This window comes from Photinus pyralis, unplaced genomic scaffold (assembly GCF_008802855.1).
Source record: "Photinus pyralis isolate 1611_PpyrPB1 unplaced genomic scaffold, Ppyr1.3 Ppyr1.4_LG5, whole genome shotgun sequence".
Lineage (NCBI taxonomy): Eukaryota > Metazoa > Arthropoda > Insecta > Coleoptera > Lampyridae > Photinus > Photinus pyralis.
This window is the reverse complement of record NW_022170596.1, coordinates 36,856,442-36,879,519: the sequence shown is the minus strand read 5'-3', so window position 1 is coordinate 36,879,519 and position 23,078 is coordinate 36,856,442. Positions and strand designations below refer to the sequence as shown.

Here is a 23,078-nt window from a genome sequence, read left to right as displayed (position 1 = left end):
GCCGCGAAAAAAAAATTGTCTCAGATCGACCCGGAAAAAAAATTTTCTTATAGAATGTGGCCTGTAGAATCCATAATTTCAAACAGTTCCAAGATTGGGCTACTAGTTCAAAAGTTACAGCCCTTTGAATTTTCTTTCGAAATTGGTTTCTAGTCTATAACTTTTGATTGAGAAGTCTGATCGAAAAAGTACGAATTGTTTTGGATTCTACGCACCAAAATTAATAAGAAAAAGTGTTTTCCCGAGAAATTTGGGTGCAGTCGATTTTTTGTAAAAAAGGAAGGTTATACACTGCCTTTTTTTGAGGCCCGAAGAAAAAATTGTCTCAGATGGACCCGGAAAAAAATTTTCTTATAGAATGTGGTCTGTAGAATCCATAATTTCAAACAGTTCCCAGATTGGGCTACTAGTTCAAGAGTTACAGCCCTTTGAATTTTTTTTCGAAATTGGTTTCTAGTCTATTACTTTTGTTTGGGAAGTCTAATCGAAAAAGTACGAATCGTCTGGATTCTACGCACCAAAATTAATAAGAAAAAGTGTTTTCCCGAGAAATTTTGGAGTAGTCGATTTTTGGTACGGGTGCAACCATTGAAAAAGCCACAAAAGGCTTCGAGATGACCGGTATATTTCCTCTAAACGCAGATGTTTTCTTAGAAGAAGATTTTTCGGCTGCCGAAAACATCAAAACCCTTCAAATACAACCTTAATATTTAAAAGGCGACGTTTCTACAAATCTAAAGGAAGCATCTCAAACAGAACATAACTTGATCAAAGATCCAAAAGAAGCATCTTTAAATGAAATAATAAACTCACATGATAGATGCAGCAAAGAACCACAGAAAATCTTACCAAAATGCTCAGATTTGTATTTGTACAGTGTTTTTGATGGATTGAGTAGCTAACCCCAAAGAATAAATTGTTCTTTGCTCACACTTTCAAATAAAGTGACATGACAAATACCAAAAACTGTAATTATAAAACGCGCTTCGACAGTGTAAAGCTTGTCATAACCAGAGAATAACTAAAAAGAAAGTACTAATATCAGTCCGTTTATAATTACAATTACAAGAGCGGAAATGGATATGTACAAATTCTGAATGGTCTAATAAACCACTCGCTCCCTCGCAAACTTTTGCTCTTTGGTGTGGGTTTCAAACACTCCAACGGCAACACGAATTCCAGACCCTCGGATTTAAAAAAAATACGAATAATAATTGTATTTTTGTCCACCTTCGCAGTATATACAATAAACATTATACAGACTGTATTTTACATAAGTAATATAAATAAATTATTCTAATTTCTAAATAGAAAGATAGAATTTTGAAAAGATGTCACGTTTTGAGCGTTTAAATAGGATGTCTTAAGAGCTAAAATTTCAAACCTGAGCAAACAACGGCGTCACCAATTTATGACAGTCAACAACAAAAATAACTTTGTACAGAACTATTGTCTTTTCACTACCGCAGTCTTTTGAGGTCACTTAAATCACAAATGGGGTTAAATCTGGGAACTTGAATCCATTAAAATTCGAGGTAAAATGAGATCCGCCCAATTGTCTAGCGCGCAACTGCCTTGCGGGTGGTGGCACTAAGTCCGTAAAGCTGACGGGACGTGAACTAATTTCTCCGTTGCGAAGGAGAAATCCGCACTGTGCTGTGCAAACTTCATCCCTTAGGATTACGTCCCGTGACCATTCGCGCATCAATTGGTTGCAGTCGGTGACCCGAAGCGATGCGCATTGCCCCTAGAAGAGACGAATAAAAATCCATACCCAAGGATGGTTTTCAGATACTCACCCCTTCTGTTGTGCAAACGCAACTCGTGCAAGGTGAAGGGAACGCGGACTCCCCAACGGCCACTTGCCTTTCCCCAATGATGCACCCATGGCCCGTTGATTCCCTCCACGCCGACAAGTCGATGTGAGGTAGTGAATGGCAGGGCACTCTCGGATTTAGGAAGTTGGATGGTAAATCAAAAGCGGACCGCTGCATTTCGCCAGGCACGTCCAAATTCTCGCAGAATATTCGGGCTAAGGATATTTTTCTAATTTCGGCTAGTTGGGCTTCAGTAAATCGAACGTTTGCGTCCTCATTTTCGTACCTAGAAATTCGACATATACAGTCCCCGTTTTAAACCCTCATCGTATGCTTACCAAAATCGGTCACATTTTCGTAACTGTCTAAACTGAATCGCGATGATGCATGCGAAGGTAGGCCCGACGAGTCCACCTTGCAAAGGTCTTTCGCTCATGCCGCCCGGGAACAGATCGATATCGTCAACGGTGGCGTAAATCCGTTTCAATCTGACGATCACCTCCGGTGGTATTTCCCGAGCCAAATCGTCAAATGAGGTGGCTCTCTTTAAATTGCACAACGCGCGATAGTTATTGTACGATGGCACACCATGGTCCCGAGCTGTTAATGGAAAAATTAACTCAGTACACCCCTTTTGGCATCGTGCATACCTCGCTGTAGGTTAAGAGCGATGAGATCAACGCCGGAAAATGGAATTTTCCTATCTTCAAACAGGTGGTTAGTTACCTCACCGGTAATAAACTGGTCGAGGGTTTCCATTGGGGTGGACACCAAACCACGCGAGATTTCATCAATCATTCCTGGCTGAAACAACGTACAATGTCGACCGATTAAGGCGAAGATTCCAACGTACCTGTAGGATCATGTCGGGTCTGAAGAAACCGTCGCGTAAGAGAATCGGCGGGTCCACTATTTGATACGAAGGACTTAGGCGCGGAATGTGAGGTCGGAGGAGAGAGTGACCGATGCGAAAAGCGGCGCAAGCAAATTCGTTAAGAACGGAGGGGTTACATGTTGGGTTGTATTCCTTGTAGTACCCTTGGGGTAGAAGTTTCAAGCCGTACAAATTAACGGCGTTCCAGCTGAGAATTCTTGGTAAAAATTCGTTGTAGGTGACGTGTTGATTTTCGGCGATGACGATGCGTCTCGCGTGTTCGAAGAGTTTTTCGGCGTCCCAATGCGGGTTTATACTTCGTAAACCTTCAACGATCCGATTGTGTTCTCTGAGAAATATGGTGTGGATTACTGTAAGGGCAGGCTGCTCAGAAGCACGTCCGTCTCCTAAAAATAGGTAAGTGAGGAAAAAATCGTTTGGGCATATTCACCTACCTGCAACGAAACAGTAGCCTGACGCCGCTTTACATTCGGGGTGGCGATCGCTTTGTGGCAGTAGCTCTTTTCCTTTAAATGGATGAATTGTGCTATTCATTCGGCCTCCGAATCCCTTTAACATCCGACAAACGCAGTCATTCTCGCCGTAAACCTGTGACGCGTCCAAGAAGGCGGTATTTTGATTAACTTGCTCTCGAGGTCCCAGATGCTGTTGTCCCGGTAACGATCTCATGAAAGGGAAGCACATTTGTTGGCCTGAAGACACATTCACTTCTGGGTAGTAATGGTCACCCGACGGGACCGGGAACGGGTTACATTCGGGATGCACGGTTCTCGGGCTGTCGCACGAGCGACAATTTGGTATGGATTCGTGGAAACCTTTATGGATCGGCGTCATTGTTATGTCGTGATCAAGAAATTGAGCGAATTGCATCGTCATAAGCGTATAACGTGTGTGTAGGTTACTGATGTCGGGGTGGATTACTGTTGAAACAACGCGAGGTGATGGTAACGGCACACCCGTTACCCCCAGCACTCGTGGTTTGGAAATGCCATCTTCATAAGCGCTTGGCAGCAGACGAGTGAATGTCGTTAAACTTTTTCCTACTGTTGGGTTGCGCAAATTGTTACAATAACCCGACAATGTCCTGAAAGGGGTACGAGGATCGCAAGGACCGGAATCGTCACAATTGTTCTCCAACTCGAAGCTATTTGCTGGCAAAAATGTGGTTACATCAACGTGCTGCAACCCATCAGAAAGCTCATCTCTAAACACTGATTGCAAAACACTGTTGTCAAAGATCTGACGTTTGCGCCGGTGCGATCTGTAACAATCGTAGGTAAAATTTGACCCGCATAGAGCTTGGGGCACTTACAATAAAGAATTGATGATTTCATTGGAGGCAAACTCGAGAAGCAAAGACGAATTTGCCAATTTTAAAGCCTGTTTATTAGCCTTGCTAAAGGAAGCGGCTGTTCCTGCAGGAGATTTGGGATCGATGCCACCAACTAAGAATAATAATTAGACACTTTGTACATAACAAAATCCACAGCATATTTTAAACACTTCGACTAGGCGACACTGAACCCAATATCTGTGGGCCATACTGAAAGCTCCACACCAGTGTAAAATTTTTGGACTGTCCCAGTTGGCGCACTAAAACATCTGTCCCCTTTCTTTCGCAACCGAGTTCCTCTCAATGAAGGATAGGACCCTGTTTAGCCTAAGTTGCTTCACCCTCCCCGGTTGCAAGAGGTTGATGTCTGTCCCTGATCAAAGCGTCAGAGTGATCGACCACATGTTCGATAGTTTCGCACTAAGACATAGTGGAGGATTCAGAAATTAGCCACCAGTAGGCTATTCCATTCTTGCCGCCCCTGCTGACTGACCGAAATTCAATACCCCAATTCGCAATCATATTAATTACCTACATTTATTCTGACAATTGCAACTTTATAATTTGTGCTTTACCGTTTTCATTACATCAGCTTTTCCGGTTATTAGCATGACTATTGTGTCAGTTTCTAGATTATTTTTACAACCCACTTTCTACTGAAAATTACACAAGACATTGATTTTGGGTAACTTTTGAGCCAAAAAAAGCTCAATCATGTGCTAATTATAAGGTGGAGTAAGGTATGCCTTAAAAATGTTGACATCAATATAAACACAGCTTACACAAAATGACTAAATTTAAATTGTAACAATGGAAAGTTATTGGAATATTTTAAAAATACGTTATGACAAAAGTATAGGTATTTTACAGAGCGTTTTATAATTTGATTCGTATCTAGTCGCCATACCACCTTCAATTCGTACTTTATGTCAGGAAATTTTAGTTTCCATGACAGGCTTTCCATGAGACAGACCAGCCTACTTTTCTTGCGGGCTGTCACTTTACCGGCAGCACCTGTCACTTTTCCGGCCGCATCTGTCACATCACTGACAGATTGACATTCATCAAATGTTCTATATGAAAATTGAAATTTTATATTAATAGTTAGAAAAATTATACATTACTGGCGAGCATGGACGGATCGAGGCCTCAGGGGGCTCTGGGCTAATATTTTTAGAGGGCCCTACTTACATGAATTTCGGGTTATCGAAAAACTTTATTTATGTTTTTATTATTTCTTTAGAAAGTTATTATTAAATTTACCGGTAAGGCAAACACACTAAGTATCAATATAACTAAAAATATTGAAATTCGGTAGTCTTGACAATCAGAGGTGACTGGGGCTCAAATTTCAAAAAGCACAGATTCCACAGAAACAGTGAAACTCGATCTGTACACAGCCTATCTGTCCGTCCGCCTGTTCCTTGTCGAAATCGAGAATGAAAAGAGACAGCGCAAATCTTCTCCAATCAATTTATACGATTCTTCGTATCTTGTTTTTCTTTTGGAGCTCTGATTGCACGGAACCTCGGATTACAGCGACCGTACTGTATTTATTAAATATAACATAAAAAGAATCTCTAACGTAAATGACATGACAGAGTGTATAAAAGCCCCTGCCTAAATTCGCCCATGCTGGCGCGGAAATATTGAAGTGCGAGGCCGCTTTGGGGCGGAGTACTTTAATTTCCGAGTCAGGTAATGCCATTTTACTGACGACTTTGTATTAAATTTTACCCGAAATCGTATTGTAATATAAAATTTCAATTATTATATAGAACTTTTGATTAATGTCAATCTGTCAGTGATGACGGGAGTCATTATAGACAAATGCGCTCGGTAAAGTGACAGGTGCGGCCAATAAAGTGACAAGCGGCAGGAAACGTAGTCTGCACTGCCTTTGGCATGGAAACTAAAATTTCCTGACAGAAAGTAGGCATGAAAATGAAGGTTTCAGGACGATTTTGGGTAAAATAAAATTTCGGGTAAAATTTAATGCAACACACGTCAGTAAAATGACACTACTTGCCTCGGAAACTAAAGAACTCGGCCCCAAAGGGGCCTCGTACAGACCCTCAATTGGAATAAACCATTTTCCTAACTTTTATGTAAATAACTAAGTATTTCATATATACATAGGTACGTTAGAATATACTGCACAGTACTAAAATATTGACATTTTTGTTCGATTTTTGAGACTTGTTTTCTCTATTTATACAGGGTGCGCTTTTTTAGCATCATCATTATGGCGACATTTTAGATCATTTTAAGCAAATATTTTTTTCGTCTGCATGTATGTCCTTACGCACGTTGGCAATTTTCCGAGATAAAGGCTCGATGAATTTTGTTCAAATTTTGGAGGGCTTGCTTGAATTATGCACACGGATATAGAATTATTGCCATAAGTAATACATTGTAAACTTCAATCCAAAAATTGAAGATCAATTTTCAAATAAAATACTAGGTATTTGTTCTAGCCGATTTTATAATTTCATTATTGAGTGCAGAGGCGTAGGAACCAAATTTTTTCGGGGGAGGTAAACATTCAGAGGTGAAGCTCAAATCGGCCTTTCGGTGTCAAAACTAATTTGAAATTAACAATACTGGATAATTCGAATGTGTATTTACTAACCATGATTATGATTAGTAAAAAAAATTAAACAAATATAGCAAATGCGAGCTCCTTGGTATGGCTATAACTTGCGTATTATATGGCTAAAGCTATGCTCATTTTGAATTTCGGTTCATAACTAACAGAGATGTCAAAAAGGCCTCTCTCATTTTTTGGCCTACATTGCCAATTCATGAACTCCGATCTACAAATTTGATAAAGAATCCACCTGCAAAATTTCATCGTAATCGGTCAATTCGAAACTCGATTCGAAATATCGTGCTAACGGACAGACCTCGGGACAGACGGACAAACACCGCAATGTTATGAACTCGCTATAAGCTCGTTAATAAATAAATTGAAATTCATACTATGCACAGTGAAAATTAGCACAAAATACGTTTATTGTGAACTGACTGTCAATACTCTTTGATAAAGAAGTCTTAACTACAATGCTCACCAGGAGAGAATGCCGGTTACAGAACACCTGATTCCGGTCTAGATACAATCGTATGTTTTTGCTATTAAACCATACGATTGCAGTCCAGCATCAAGTGTTCTGTGACCGGCATTCTTTCTTGGCGAGCCTAATAGTATTAGACGCCGAAAGCACATTCTCCCCGCACAGACTCAGTGACAACTCAGGAAGGAAGTGATTAATCGAAAAAATCTTATGTCGTTCTGGTCTCGTGGCTGTGCTACAGACAGACTGACAGATGGACAAAGTGCGGACAATCTTGGAAAATGCGTTAAAAATAGTGATTTCCCGTCTTCAAGGTCAAAAGTAATAATACACATTCACGAAACAATTTAATTCAATTCAATTTCAAGCAGCACTACCAATAATTTTCAGCAATTAATTCAAAATAATTTTATTTTTCACATATTGTCAGTAAATAGCCGTCTAAATATTAGTTTTTTCGTGAGAAGGCAGATTCAAACTTACTCTGGGTTCGAGAATTAAGAAAATAATTAAATTAATCCGGAACAAAGATCACAAAACTTTCCCCATAAATTTCATTTATTATACAAAGATATAAATAATCAATGGCGACATGTTTCGGCAAATGCCATCATCAGGCCCTAGAATGTAATGCTTTAACAAATTTGTGTTCACCTGTAGCGACGAAACTTACAACATACAGATCGACCGAAAACGGTACATGGTCGAATTCCATAAAATTTAAAAGGTACAAAAACCCTGAAGGGGAAAAAGTCCTAGAGAAGTTAAGGGTCTACAGCCCTGAAGGGAGGAATCGACCGAAAGAGAAAAATTGGGAATTATTCCATAATGTTTCTAAAATGGGTAATTAAAATTAGCTTAACCTAAGCTTATCATTTACCCCATTTCGAGCTTCCATGAGAGAATGGATCAAATCAAGTTTGAAGATGAAACGCACAACTCTCTTTAACAGCACCTGCTCACGTGAAAATCTTACTCCCAAGTACATTAAAATCTCAATCAACAACAAGTCGAACAGAGCAGTTCACACGTCATTGTCAAAAGCTAAAACAATCTGGCTCAAGACGGAAATCCAACACTGGTACCAAGTGAGAAATGAACAAAATCACATCATCTACGGTAAACACCTAGCACTTTTCAACATTCTTCATAATTTAGAAATAGATTAAATTTTAGAACGTACCAAAGACGAGGTAGAGACTTTTGGTTCCAAAATTTTCCAAAAACTAAACGATAAGCTTCACAATTTGAGAAAAGGAAAAATCTGTTAGGATAACAACTTTTGTAACAATAATTTAGATTTAAAATTTCATAACCGTTTAATAAACTTCACGGATGTCCAATTTGACCCAATCGATACAAAATCTTTGATTTTTTGCTTAAAACATAACCCACATTATTTAAATAAACATCTTATCGAAAAATTTAAGTTAGACGTGGAATGTATAATCTTAAAGAATGTTAATCCTATTGAACAAAAAAATGTTAGAGCTATTTGTAGTGAAAAACTTAAATCTGTATGTACCTAAAGGCAGATTTAATAGTAAGCTCATCTTTGACTAAATTAAGAACAAACTCAAAGCCCATGACCTCATTTGTACTAAAGCCGATAAAGGGAATGCTGGTAGTTCTTATGCATCGTGAAGACTATGTTAAAAAAGTTAATGATTTCATTGATTCTGATGATTTTAAAAAATCTAACAGGTTGAGTCTCATGTCCTTTGTTATAAAGATCCGTCAGTTCGTTCAATCTAACAAAGAGTTTTTGATAAATAATTTCAACATACATGAGTATTACTAGAATTGATCAACATCTTGAAATTGGCATCTACAGGAAACCTACGACCACAGATCACGTTATCCCGTTCAACTCTTTCCACCCCTTTTCACATAAGATGGCTGCTTTCAGATTTTATTTTAATCGCCCCCATAATTTAATTCTTAACATTAATAACTTTAATTCTGAACTCCATATTATTTACCAAATAGCCAAAAATAACGGTTACCCCCTGAATATTTTTCAAAATTTGCATAACAAAATGCTCTTCAGCAAAAGATTCAAAGATATTACTACCCTTTCCAACCAAACTAATTCGCCCCTTTATCAATCTCTTCATTTCATAGGTTCGAGTTCATACCGTTTTCAAAACTTATTTAAGAAATTGGATGTGCACATTTCTTTTTCTTCTAAGAATAACCTTAAATCTAAATTTGTCCACACTAAGGATTGCATTAATAACTCTGATAAATCCGGTGTTTACGAACTTGCTTGCGGGGGGTGTGATGCTTGGATGCTTCCTATGTAGGCCAAACCGGTAGAAAGTTTAGCGCCCGTATTGCGGAGAATGTTAACTGTATTAAAAACAACAATCTATCCATTAAATCCTCCTTTACCACGCATATTTTTGAAAGCGGTCACCCGTTCGATAGTTCGCAGAATGTCAAATTTCTTCAGTTTTGTAGCAAGGGAGTGAGACTCGACTGTTTGGAAATTAAAGAAATACATAAGAGGTTTAAATCGAACCCTCATACTTCCCTCAATGAAATCATTCAGTTTTGTCGATGAATTCTTCAATTTTGAATTTCAATTTTTAAATAAAAGACCAGCAGGTTGGATGAAATTCAATGACATTTATTTTCTGTTATTCGCGATCGATTTCGGCCTACATTCATTCAACTTGATAAACGCTTACTTTTTCTCAATTAATTTGCTTATTCACCATGTACAAGTTTAGGGTTTTTCAATTTAATTCAGTATTACCACCTTTCAGTTCAAATTTGATGACATCTGTCATGTTCTAAGATGTCGTTTTCTACTTGATTGTCATCTTATTAATCCACCGCCGTTTGTAAGTCAATTTAATTGACGGCTTTTATAGTTATAGCGTCTTCGGGCGTTTTTTCAATTTTTTATTGTATGTATTTTAAATTGATAAGCTTAGGTTAAGCTAATTTTAATTACCCATTTTAGAAACATTATGGAATAATCCCCAATTTTTCTCTTTCGGCCGACTCCTCCCTTCAGGGCTGTAGACCCTTAACTAGGACTTTTTCCCCTTCAGGGTTTTTGTACCTTTTAAATTTTATGGAATTCGACCATGTACCGTTTTCGGTCGATTTTTATGTTGTAAGTTTCGTCGCTACAGGTGAACACAAATTGTTTAAAGCATTACATTCTAGGGCCTGATGATGGCATTTGCCGAAACATGTCGCCATTGATTATTTATATCTTTGTATAATAAATGAAATTTATGGGGAAGGTTTTGTGATCTTTGTTCCGGATTATCATTTACCCCATTTCGAGCTTCCACGAGAGAATAGATACTCAACATAATTAAATTAGTTAGAATAAAAAAAAATGCAACAGAATGATGGGGGGCCAAAATAGTTTTTGCTGACCCAGTATAAAATATGAAGGGAGGCAACTGACCCTCCTGCCCCCCCTCCCTCCCGGGTTCCTACGCCCCCAGTTGAGTCTAGAAATCCAATATGGCGTTTACAAGAAATAAGAATGCGATTAACTCCAAACCCACAAGTTATAAAAATTTTAATTTAATCTAAAATCACTAAGGGTTTGCTAAAATTATTTTTTGATACCATTGAAAGTATTCACGAAAATGTTTGCAGCAAGAAATTGTGAAAGGAAAAATTAATCAGCATAAAATTCTGCATAAATTTTCCTATTTAAGCGACTTTGTATCCCTTACGCTTTACGAGATCTCCGCCATGTAAAAAAACTCACCCTGTATAATAATAATTTTTTTAATTTCTGTATGACAAAAATGTTTAGACCAAATTTGCCGCCCCCTAAAATCAGCCGCCCCAGGCTCCAGTCTACTCAGCCTGTTGGTAAATCGGCCAGTGCTAAGACACCTCTCGGGGATACCACCAACCAGAAGTGCCAAACCTAGACTTTTAGAGTCTCCCAGTGAGTCTCAAATTGGTCAAAAATAAATTACTTTGCCACTGGTATTCTTACAGACTACTAGGCGGCACTAGTGTCGCCTACTTTATAGCTTAAAGTATGCTCTGAGTCGAAATCCCCACTTACCTGTGCTCCAAACTTCGTATTCCATTTTCCGCCTTTGCAGCACTTCCCGTTCGGCTTTAGCAATCGCTTCCATCAAAATTTCCTCCGAAAGGTCTGCGGTGGTGTCCATTTCTAGCCAGGGTGTCAGCTGAGGTAAGGTGTGCTGATTGCACGATATACGGGCGTTCCTGCAGTCGTTTTTTGTAGAACAGTACAAAGGAAAATATGACTTACAAGTATGGATCTTCTTGAACGAAAGCTCGAGGTTGAATTTTGTCTAGATACTCGGTGTTGGCGCATAAAATTCCAGCGATGGTAGCCTTTCGAATCTCCTGCAGCTGTTCCTTCGAGAGCGAGCTTGGTGGTAAGTCATTTTCGTACCAGAACCTGTCCGAATTTCTTAACAGCGCGAATTGGCGATATAGCAAACAGGAAAGTGTTTGTCCCACGACAGACCCCGGCGTTGGCTGTTCAAGAATGGACGCCGTTAATAAATCTATGTCATGAGGATGCCTGAAAAAACAACGCACGTTATTTGGGACCCTGTGAACCATGTTAACACCTTACTTGTATAGATTTGACAACAGTTTAATGTTGTTCTGCGCAATATTGGTGGTTTTCAAATCGTCGAAGGTCTTTATCGAAATATTGTGGCAAAACTGCACCCACTTTGTGTAGGGGGCAATACCGTGATCGCGTCCCAGTTGAATTAGGAAAGAACTCGTTTCCCATTTGTTTCTTAATGGGACGACCATGTGCATACTGGCAGTTTGGGCGGGGGTACGAATCAATATGTCGATCATTTCCGCAAAGCTGCTCGTGGTGGTGTTCATCAAGGTACTAGGGACCATCGATAGCAAAGCAGGCAAGGCAGTGAAGGCAACTTCATTGTAGACTCCAACCTGGTTCAAACTGGAGTATTTTGAATAATGACCATGAGTCAGAAGAGCTAAGTCGGTTCTTGTTGTTAAACCCTGAAATTTGCTTTACAGCACTGAATGATCAAGTAATATAGCCTTACCTCATCAAGAGCGGTCGGTAAAAACTCGTTGTAGGTGATGTGCTGTATTTCCGCCACAACAATTCTTCTGCTTTCCAAGAAGAGCTTTTCGTCAATCCAATGCCGATTGAGCTTCGCCAAGTTTACTGCTACTCGGTTGTGCTCGTGTAATATGGCTGAGTACAGTGCGTTTGACTGACACGCAACACAGGCTGATACGTTCACAAGGCCAGCGTCGTAGGTCCGGAGATTTTCCAAGGCTTCTTCCGTTGAACCATAAATGGCGGACCCATCTAGGAATGCCGATGCTAGGTTCATCTGGTTTCTGTACTCTAAAATCAATACGTTAGCGACATTTAATAAAAGAAACGGCAGTACCAAAGGTACAGCTGTCCACGTCCTTCGCCGGTAAAGATCTCATAAATTCCATGCACTGCTCGCGACCGATGTCTCCGTAACATTCGCCGTGCTTTACGTTGATATTATTGCTACAACACACCCCCCTGTCTAAATTTCCAGTGCTAGCCAAATCGTGAAGAAGAAGCTCTCCCCACGCCGCGAGAAGCGCTGTTACAGACTCGTGATGGCCCTTCGCCTGCTTCTGCATGGCATCGGCGACATCCAGAGAACTGGGCAAACCTTGTCGAGGTTTTGAGATACCTAAACCATCATGTTAACGGGAGCACTCTCAAGGATTAGTGTTACCATCTGCATAGTTCGGCGGTAACAACCGAAGGAACGGCGCACCCCTCGCTCCCCACTGTGCATGTCGTACGTTGTTGCACGCTCCCGTCGGATGCCGATACTTGCTGGGAGGACACTGTACCGTGCTATTTAACTTGCAGTCCGTCGTTTCCGGTCTGTGTTGCAGCAGCCTTCTTTCTTCCGATAACGCTATCGTGACAGCGGCACGAAGCTCTGCTGGTAAGTTTTCGACATACTGAGTTATATTGTAATTGTAATCGATGGGAGTTCCTGAGTTGACGCCAATTGTGATTACTGATAAAATGATGAAGCTGAAAGAAATTGAGCAATTAGTGATGCTCGATTTTGATAAATTAAATCCGGCGTGTGTCAATTGATCTATTTTCAACACAGTCAAAGAGCCAAAAAAAAGAGATTGCACTTGGTGTAAACCCAAGTTTCGTTGAGAAAAGACATTGCCAGCATTTATCATATACAGGCTGTTTCACGCAAACCGCGTCATCAAGTACATAAACTGGGTCTTTATGGACGAGCCGTTTATTTAGCCGAGCGAACTTGCGAGCGAGGCACAAATAAACAAGGCGAGTCCCCAAAAAGCCTATTTATGGACGCGATATATACAAAGCTTTATGTACAACTGCATTCAATAAACGATAAAATCTATATATCATTGACAACAGATGTCAAGCATTTGTCAAGTATTTCTAAAATACTTGAATTTACCTTGGATTGACATCTAAGTACGACTGTCACACTGACAGGCGGCCGTTTTACTTTATCATATGGACTAGGCCATAATATTGCAAATTATGGCCACTAATTGCGACCGTAATTACCGCATTATCAAGCAGTCGTACGAGTTGCTTTTCATGTAGATTTCGAAAATGCAATAAAATATAGGGTGTTCTATTTAAAATAAGAAAGTTGCTAGCCACATCCGTTAAAATCGATAGATCATGAAAAACTATGTTGGTATGCAAATTTTCAGATTTAAATTATTATTGGAAGTCTAAATACTTTTATGTACGATTGATAATGCGGTAATTACAGTCGCAATTAGTGGCCATAATTTGCAATATTATGGCCTAGTCCATAATGATAAAGTAAAATGGCCGCCTGTCAATGTGACAGTCGTACTTAGATGTCAATCCAAGGTAAATTCAAGTATTTTAGAAATACTGCACAAATGCTTGACATCTGTTGTCAATGATACATAGATTTTATCGTTTATTGAATTCCATGAAATTTTCATTTTAAAGGGTTCATACTTTATGGGGAATCGCCTTGATTATTTGTGCCTCGCTCGCAAGTTCGCTCGGCTAAATAAACGGCTCGTCCATAAAGACCCAGTTTATGTACTTAATATATATAAATAGCTATAGTTTTTCATGATCTATCGAAAGAAGATATCATGATCGTTTCATTTCCGATTTTAACGGATGTGGATAGCAACTTTCTTATTTTAAATAGAACACCCTATATTTTATTGCATTTTCGAAATCTACATGAAAAGCAACTTGTTTGATACCACATTTTCCTATACCTAGCATCAAAGGTTATTCAAGATTTTTCAAAATTTTTGACATTTGACTGCTTATCTTTGGTGCCTTGTACCTTTGGCTCCGTTGACTTGAATTTCAAAAAGTATTCCAAAATCAACAATATTGACGTGATGCTACATGCGAATAATTTAAATTTTGACGGGTGTTTTAAATTTATTGGTCACGTGTAATAACTTGAAACCTTAAAAAGTTGATTTTTTCAAATGAAACCTGCTTTATTTTTTTGCACTTTCAAATGTGGGAAACATTTTACATCGATCAATTATTACGTTCCCTATACCTATCTCTTATGCTTTTCGTTTTATTTAAGATTTTCTAAAATTGCGGCCCTTATATGCATAATTTTCTTAGGAGGCCTTGAAGTAAATGCGTTAGTAGATGCTATTGTAGCATCCTTGGAAAACATTACACGGGGAAAACTATTGGTTTCAACTTGATGGAGCGCCGGCTCATTGTATCCATGATGCGTATTTGAACATTTTTTGAAAACAGGTGGATTAGGCCTACAGATCCGCGCTATTTCTTCTAGATCTCCAGATATAACGCCACTGGACTTTTAAGTGCGGGTTCTTGTAAAAAACAAAGTTACACCAGTTGTTTCTCGTGAAGAACTGCAAGTTAGGGTGAGGAGATCTTTTGATGAAATCGGGTAGGAATTCGAGAGGCGACTATCAACGGAGTTAATCAGAGGATGCCATTATCTATTGAAAAAAACGGTAGTTGCATAGAACAAAACCGCAATTGACGTTTGTTTCTTGTTTTGTCGTTTGTTATCATGGCTTGCTTCTGTTTTTGATTTCATCTTTATTTAAATTTGTATTCATTAAAGTAAATAGGATTTTTTCATACTTAGTGATAGTCTACTATGAATAACGAATTATAACAATTATAACCATATAACTTAATAATTAATAATAATTAATAATTGACTTTATTCCCATACAAAATGTTATACATGAGCATTCACTACATGAGAGTAATATAAACAAAAAAATAAAAATTTCTTTTTAAGATATCTACAAGAAAAAACAAGAGGAGAAAAGAGACAGAAAGAAAGTGAATTTTTTAACATCAAAAAGAAATTTAATAGGGAAAGGGATTCTCTATGGACTAAGCATACAGCCCTGAGTGAAAGTGTAGCTTTAGTTAATAAAATTTCATTATTTTTTTTATTAAGTCAACAAAAAAAAATTTTGTTTTTACTTTTTTTTTTCATCATTACGTTTTTTGTTCTATTTTCAGCAAACGTGACTTAGTTATGCAAGAATAATTAATATACTGTCCAGAAGTGTCGTTTGAGTCATTATCCATTTTTGAATATTTTTGAATAGATTCTTTGTTAATCTTAGATGTTTAAAATTACTCGATAAAACATTATATAATTTTGGTCCAAGATATAACGGCGATCGTTGAAATAGGGTTTTATTTATTATTGGCAATTTTTTATATTGCTTGGTCATGCTTCTGGTTGTTACTAGCTGATTTATTCTTTGTGATCCATGACAGTTGCTAATTAAAAATTGCCGAAGAACTTTAAACAGATACAAGTACTTTAATGGCATAACTTTAGTACTTTAATGGCATAATACGCATATAACGCGGCCTCCTAAGAAAATTATGCATATAAACGTCACAATTTTGGAAAATCTTAAATAAAACGAAAACCATTACAGATAGGTGATAGGGAATGTAATCATTGATCGATGTAGAATTTTTTCCCACATTTAAAAGAGCAAAAAATAAAGCCGGTTTCATTTGAAAAAATCAACTTTTTAAGGTTCGAAGTTATTAAACTTAACCATTAATTTTAAAACACCCTGTAGAAGGGCGATGAAAATTTAAATCAATCGCATGTAGCATCACGTCAGTATTGTTGGTTTGGAAAGATTTTTTGAAATTCAAGTCATCGGAGCCACGGGCGCTAAAGAAAAGCAGTCAAACGTCAAAAATTTTGAAAAATCTTGGATAACTTGAAAACCTTTGATGCTAGGTATAGGAAAATGTGGTATCAAACGAGATGTTCGTGTAGATTTCGAAAATGCAATAAAATATAGGGTGTTCTATTTAAAATAATAAATCCTTATTCAAGAAAATTTTTCAAAAAAAATTATTATAATTACGTCAATAACATTAATCTAGATATCTTACATCAAAATAAAACAAATGAACGTCTACGTTTTTTATTAAAAACCTTGAAGACAAAATGAAATTAGCAATAAAATGGTTTTCATCACAATAAGTGATCAAAAAAATGTTTCATGTGAACTAAACTATCACAGAAAGCTTGAAATGAACGTCTGAGTATTTTGGGAGAAATTGCTGCAACGATTATTGCTAATTTCGTGTTGTCTTCAAGAAACGTACACGTTCATTTGTTTTATTTTGGTATATTCGTTGCTCATTTATTTTCTGAAATAAGAACAACTGAATGCTGCCTTATTAAGGGAAATAAAATGTTAAATAACTTTCATGTAGAAAAATTTTGTATTTTATTTGACCCCGTATATTTATTTTGAAAACGGAGATTATGCAACAATCATTTGTAATAAACATATTTCCGATCAACAAAGAAATTATAGGCTTTTATTTAAGAATGGAAAAATGCAACTTTTACCTATAACTCAAAAACAAAAAACTGTAGGCTAATTTGGTTTTTAACATTTAGTTTATCTCCGATAATGCGTCGTTAAATCCCAAAAAGACACAAAACCTTCCCCATACTACTCACTCCTTATCCCCCTCATCGGGATCATATTCAATGGTATTGATTTTTGAAATCGATTGGCACAGTGATTGGCAATTTGACACCGCTGTCTCTTTCCGTTCTCGAGTTAAACGAGGAATAGACCGACCAAACCACTAATTTCTTTCGAAAAATCACCCAAATAAAAAGCATCGATACGATCCTTGTTGCAGATATTAGGTAACACACCACAGACAATATTGTGACTATAACAATAATAAATAATAAAACATAATAAAAAAAAACCTATGAGCTTATAATTCAGTATGTTTCTGCACATTTATATGCATAAGGATTCGTATAAGGTGGTATAAATGTTTATAGGATCTCAGATAATTTTACTTGGAATTGTAAACTTAATTGTTTAAGTGAAAATCCTATTATATGGCACATTGTAAAATGGTGCAATTTGTAATATAATCCCTCGAAGGCAACCACCTACAATAAAACAATCAAAAAAACAAATGCTATTTCGTGGAAAGAAACTGGATGTTTTTCCTTTTCAACAAACACTAGCTGCGAAAGTTTAGATTTTATTAGATACACATATAAAATTTGGGTTATTTTATCTGGGCTGTCCATACACGTCACCTATGGGTTGTAGTCTTTTTCATTTATACAAATTTAAGGTAACGAGCGATCAAAAAAGGATTGACGTCGAGTCGCCTTTGGAAGTTCAAGTTAAAACAAAAACAAAAATTCCAAAGGTGACTCGATAGCAACGCTTTTTTGATCGCATAGTATAAGAAATGGCAAAGCCTTTTTTTTTTAAAAGAGATGGTGTGCTCAATGATTGCGAAAAAATAAAAATCTCCTGAACGTTCTGGACAAATTCTGTAAATTTTTATACTTCAACTTTTCGAGATATGTCAAAAGCAGTGACCAAAAATAAACCCAGTATAGTTACCCACATTTTCCGTGAAATAATAGTTTGTTAATGAACTTGTTCACCTCGTTAATGTTCGAAACTTGAAAATGTCCAACATAGCAAAATCGAAATAGGTGTTCTCCCTCCCCCCAGGCTCTCACTATTTATTTCTCACCAATATTTTTTTTAAAATTTCTGAATCCTGCGCTTGCCAATTCCTCGAAAAGATTCATCGGGGTGCATTTCTTGGAGATTAAAACTCTCTTTTGAAATACTACACTTTTGTTGTTCCGAAATATTACCAAACAGTAACACCGCACTGCATACTGGTCCAGGGTTGTAACATTTATAAATAAAGAAGTTGTAGCACACGAACCATTCCATAGGGTTAGTTTTAACATATAATTGTTGTCAAAAATAAGTGATGAGCTAACTAAAACATCAGATCCTTCATTCTGACGCAAGAACGTAACGTGTCGCGAGCGTTTCTCGCTTAGACCATTTCAAAGCCCTACCAAAGATTGCTCCATGGCCTACTTGGCAAAGAGATGCTGGTAGAAGCTATAGAAGCCGGTTGGTTCAGCAGTCCAATGAAATAAAAACAACAAAAAGATTCCCATTTAGTAAGGATAACTTGGTTAAGGACAAATTTGTGGCAAAAAAGCTTAAAAAAACTCCAGATCAGCCTTGAAATCCCCATACACGCGGCATTTCAAAAAGGAAGAACCCCAAATAGCTTCTTAATTGTGTTGTTTACTTATGAACTGACGGAATGCATTCACTTTCACTTCCATTATCATGACGGGTACCTAAAATGGTAGGCAGTCTGTCATGCAAAGAGGTTTCTAAGAACTTTACTCATTCATGTTCGTTGTTATTTATAAAGACATCCGCGTTGTTTAAAATTCTATAATTGTTCAAAGAGGAATTTAACGATAATTACCTCATAAAGGCTTTTTTTTTCATAAAACCTGCTTGAAAATGAAACCTTGAAACGGCGACAGAATTTATTTGTTGAAGCCGTTGAATATTAATGCGATTGAGGAGAAAGTTGTGACCTTATGGTGAAATTTGATGCATGGTCAGCTCGAGATCACTACCAAAACTCGTCCTCCCTCTGACGTCATATGGAAAGCGTCTATATCTTTATTGATAGACTGACATGGCATCACCCTCGACACTGTCAAACGTGGGTAATTGACGTTGTAGGTGTCCGACCTTGGCACCATTCCACCACGTGAAGATTTAAATTTTTTTTTAATGAAAATGAAAGTTTCTGTTTAATTGAGCTTTGTAATAATTAGAATTACTGCACGTAGCTATAATAAATTTTATGCAGACTGGTTTCTAAGTCATATGATTCACCCGACCGGTAGTTTATCTTAACAAACTTTTTATTTTTATAAAGGTGGAAGTAGATGGGGAAAGTATCTCCTTTCACAGCTTTTAGGGTTCGTGATCCTTTCGACAGAGAAATTGGTTAACGACAGTTCGCGCCTTTCTCATATTTTCAAGACCGAATAATTAGACCTTACATCACTTGTACAATTGCGACCCGAAGGAAAAAATCCCGACCTGCACTAAATTGTAATATAATTACGCGTTTGCGTAATCTTTCGACCGTTTAAGAACAATGGAAATGGCATAATTGATTGGATAGGTACCCATCCATCACCATACGTGGAGGTCGCCGTGATTTGTTCGCGCTAATATTTGTTATGCAATCATGTAGTTTTGTCGCATCAATGCTTTGCCAAAGGAAGGTTTTCTAGCACTTTCTCTTAGGCATGCGGGTTTTGGTTTACATATTTACATGTTACCGCACAGAGTAGCAGTTTTGTGCATTATCTTCCCCTAATGGCAGATCTTGAAACAAGGTTACATATCGAACGGTCATTGTACTATTTTATAATTCATTACCAAGCCTAGAGCTTCTAACTACTTTATTACTAACAATAACTTTGCAATGAAGCAAAGAGTACTATTCTCTCGTGACTAAATACCTTATTGTTTAAAAGTGTTGCATCAGGAGTTTCGCCATTTTTATGTTAATCAAGCCTGAGCCTTCAAACCATCTCTTATACCATCGTCCTCTCTCCCTAATTAATAGAACAGTTTTGCAACTTAGAAAACTATTTTGATTGCGATCTTTTTGTACTAACGTCCCTGATTGTATCGAACTTCCGTGTATGAAGAAATAGCGGATACCATGAGAAGGCGTGGTCATTTTGCACCAGTTTGGAGCAATACGAAGACTTTGTTAGGAAGAAGATGTAGACATGGCACTCTGCTACTAATTGCCTATAGCCGTGAACTTTGGGACCAGCCCGTGTATTGGACCAATGGAATAACCATAAATTTAATTTGCATACATCACTCAGCAAGTTCAAGGAGGATTAGGTTTACGAAAAGGTCACACGCTTAACGCTCAAATTCGGAAGACGTGCACATGCGAAAGTTCTCACAAATTTTTCGCGCTAATCATCAATTAAAGCCCCTAATTAAATTCGCAAAAATGCAAAAATGTGAAGAAAGTAGGGTTTTTAATTAGGAATTTCGAACAATAGCTAAGTTAAGCCCCCACGATTAACGCAGCCTTCGCACCTTACATTTGGAATTCCGGCAGCTTTAGGGGACTATCTAAATTGTTAGAAAAATGAAAGTGGAATTTATGATTATTTGTAACAAATCAAATAAAAGGTAATTTTCAAGTGAAAGGTTTTGGTGCCAGGAAGTGAGGATCGAATGACAATTTTAAGAAAGTGAAAAAGACGTCTCGTATATCTAGGAAGATGTGTTTCAGTTACACGTGCACATGTAACCGCAGACTGGAAAACCAATGGAGCATGCCAATTTTACATAATTGTGCCTTTGATCTTGAAAAAATAATTTAAAAGTTACCTTTGGGTAACGAATTATGAACCGAAAGAGTGAAGGTCGTTCTTTTTGGTATTGGTAATTGGGAGCATCACAAAGAAACCTCAAAGGTCACTCACGTATTTAAACTTTAAAAACACAATGGATCTACACATCGCATAGTTCCCCCAATTAATTATTACACCACCCATCAAACGGTGCTAAAACGCTGGTCGATTCTAGAAAGTAAAGAAATTCCGCAAAATGTGAGGAAAGTTTCACTTTTTGTGAGTAGGTGCGGTTATCAATTGATTAAATAATTTACGTAAAGATTCCAAAAAAAAATGGTCCCAACCAGTGAAAGCGATCTTCACATTAGCGGAATTCGCCTGACGCCGCCCGCTTACCAGCAGATCTTCATTTTCACTTCGGTAAATAAAACAAAACGGCACTTAAACGAACATAACGCACTTTCAGATTGAAGAGAATTCGCACGTGTACCTCTCGAACTGCACAAGACCAAAACCAATCCTTCCGACCGTTCCTTTCGACTGGTAACACTCGTATGTTGTTATATTGGCATGAAGAGCTTGTTATTATTAGAGAAAGTAAAATTGAACTCGGGGGGATCCTGAGCTCATTTACGACCAGATATTCTCAAACGGTTTGATTATTATTTCGTCATAAATTTTAAACTCGTGATACCTTCATTCTTTTATTTAAACAAATCACGTGCTTTGACCTAATTTTTGCAATATTTCCGCATTACAACACACCAGTCTATTTTGTTTTTATTTTTTTAACATAAAATCAGTTGGTCCCATGGTTTTCAATTGGCATGTGCAAGATAATTATTGGTTTAGCTATAATCAATCATCTTAATAAAGATTTGCGCCGGAAGGCATTTATTATGATTATATTAATTAATTTGCTTCATCTGTTCGAAACAAGTTAGAAGAAAAGTGATCTTCTTCCTCTTTGACCAGTCGAAAACGTCTTTCACTTCCTATCGTATTATCTTAGTGCTTTTGATGTATATTTCCATGGTAATACCCTAATCTTGTGAGCAAAATGAAAAAGTCAAATATTATATTTTCACTTTTATTTGTCTCTCCTCTACCCAATCAACTATGAACAAAACAAGGAAAACTCCTTGCACGAGCTTTTCACTGCCATAGTTTCGGTTGTCGATTTTTTTAATGCAATTTTTCGATTTTCGATCACTTCCGTATCCTGATCCTGAAGCCTGATGATAATATCAATTACCAAGGTATATCCGAAATATTGTGACCTGTATATTTTGCGGATTGGGCCTGAGCGTGCGTAAAAAGCCAATTACAGCACGCCCTGCTTTAAAGATTGCTAAGTAATGTTACTTATAAACGATGACGATAAGACGATAAGAAACCATGTAATTTTTCGCAACTTTTGATGGTCCCTGTGTGCTTTGGTTTATCGACTTTTCAAAAAAACACACCTTTATGGAAAAACCATCCGGTAACTCCCGTTACAGGACTGCCCTGACTGGGCGATTCCGTTTCCACTGTTTTTTTTTTCGTAAACTCGAGCAGCGAAAATGTGTAGGTACCTACAACCGTGTCAATAATAATAGGTGGGTATTTATAAATTTCCAACTAGAAACAATAATTATAAATAATTATAAATTATTATACTCAACAACCGAATATCGACACAATTAAATATACCTCGTCGGGCGGAAGGATTACCCAGGTCCAGTGGGGTGCCTGTAGACATGGGCTAAAGTTGAACCACAAAATAACAAATTAACCAGGCGGTTTCCTTCCAATTACAGCTCAATATTAATTTCTTCAGTTTTATTTAAATTTCGAAATGGACCAAAAATAAGCAAACAGCGTTTGGTTAAACCACAGTCAATCAAATTCAGAACTTCAAGTGGATAAGCGCTATGCTTATCGCCCGTACATGCAATTGACAACCTCGATCATACAAATTTTAAACATAGTTTAGAAATGCTACAAAATTCTGTATAATAGGCTTTTGAATTTGGATGTTACAGGCCCCAACTTTTCTTCTGCTACTGCAATAACCCACTGAATGGACGGTGCATTATCCAAACACGATTCCTGCCAAAGAGAGCTTATATTTTAACAATCGAAGAAAATAGGATTGCACTCTTTCCAACCTATCGATATGTGTGGGATATGATATGGAGA

General features: G+C 37.5%; 1 protein-coding gene across 1 annotated transcript; it reads right to left on the bottom strand.

The window, feature by feature from the left end:
* Positions 1 to 1,202: 1,202 nt before the first annotated feature.
* LOC116171143 lies at positions 1,203 to 21,466 on the bottom strand. The gene is made up of 14 exons (XM_031487831.1): positions 21,291 to 21,466; positions 12,855 to 13,165; positions 12,528 to 12,809; positions 12,171 to 12,481; positions 11,717 to 12,123; positions 11,384 to 11,662; positions 11,171 to 11,337; positions 4,025 to 4,157; positions 3,147 to 3,973; positions 2,671 to 3,098; positions 2,468 to 2,621; positions 2,156 to 2,417; positions 1,800 to 2,103; positions 1,203 to 1,747 (listed from the first exon to the last, which is right to left on the bottom strand). Exons 1-14 carry the CDS (start codon positions 21,302 to 21,304, stop codon positions 1,484 to 1,486), a joined length of 4,143 nt encoding a protein of 1,380 aa, XP_031343691.1. The 5' UTR covers positions 21,305 to 21,466; the 3' UTR covers positions 1,203 to 1,483.
* Between the last annotated feature and the right edge of the window lie 1,612 nt (positions 21,467 to 23,078).

Excerpts from the sequence above, each read along its gene's own strand:
- LOC116171143 (XM_031487831.1), bottom strand. Across the intron at positions 4,158-11,170 it reads ATACGAAGTTTGGAGCACAG|TTGGTGGCATCGATCCCAAA; the intron begins GTAAGTGGGGAT and ends TATTATTCTTAG. Across the intron at positions 3,099-3,146 it reads AGGCTACTGTTTCGTTGCAG|GAGACGGACGTGCTTCTGAG; the intron begins GTAGGTGAATAT and ends ACCTATTTTTAG.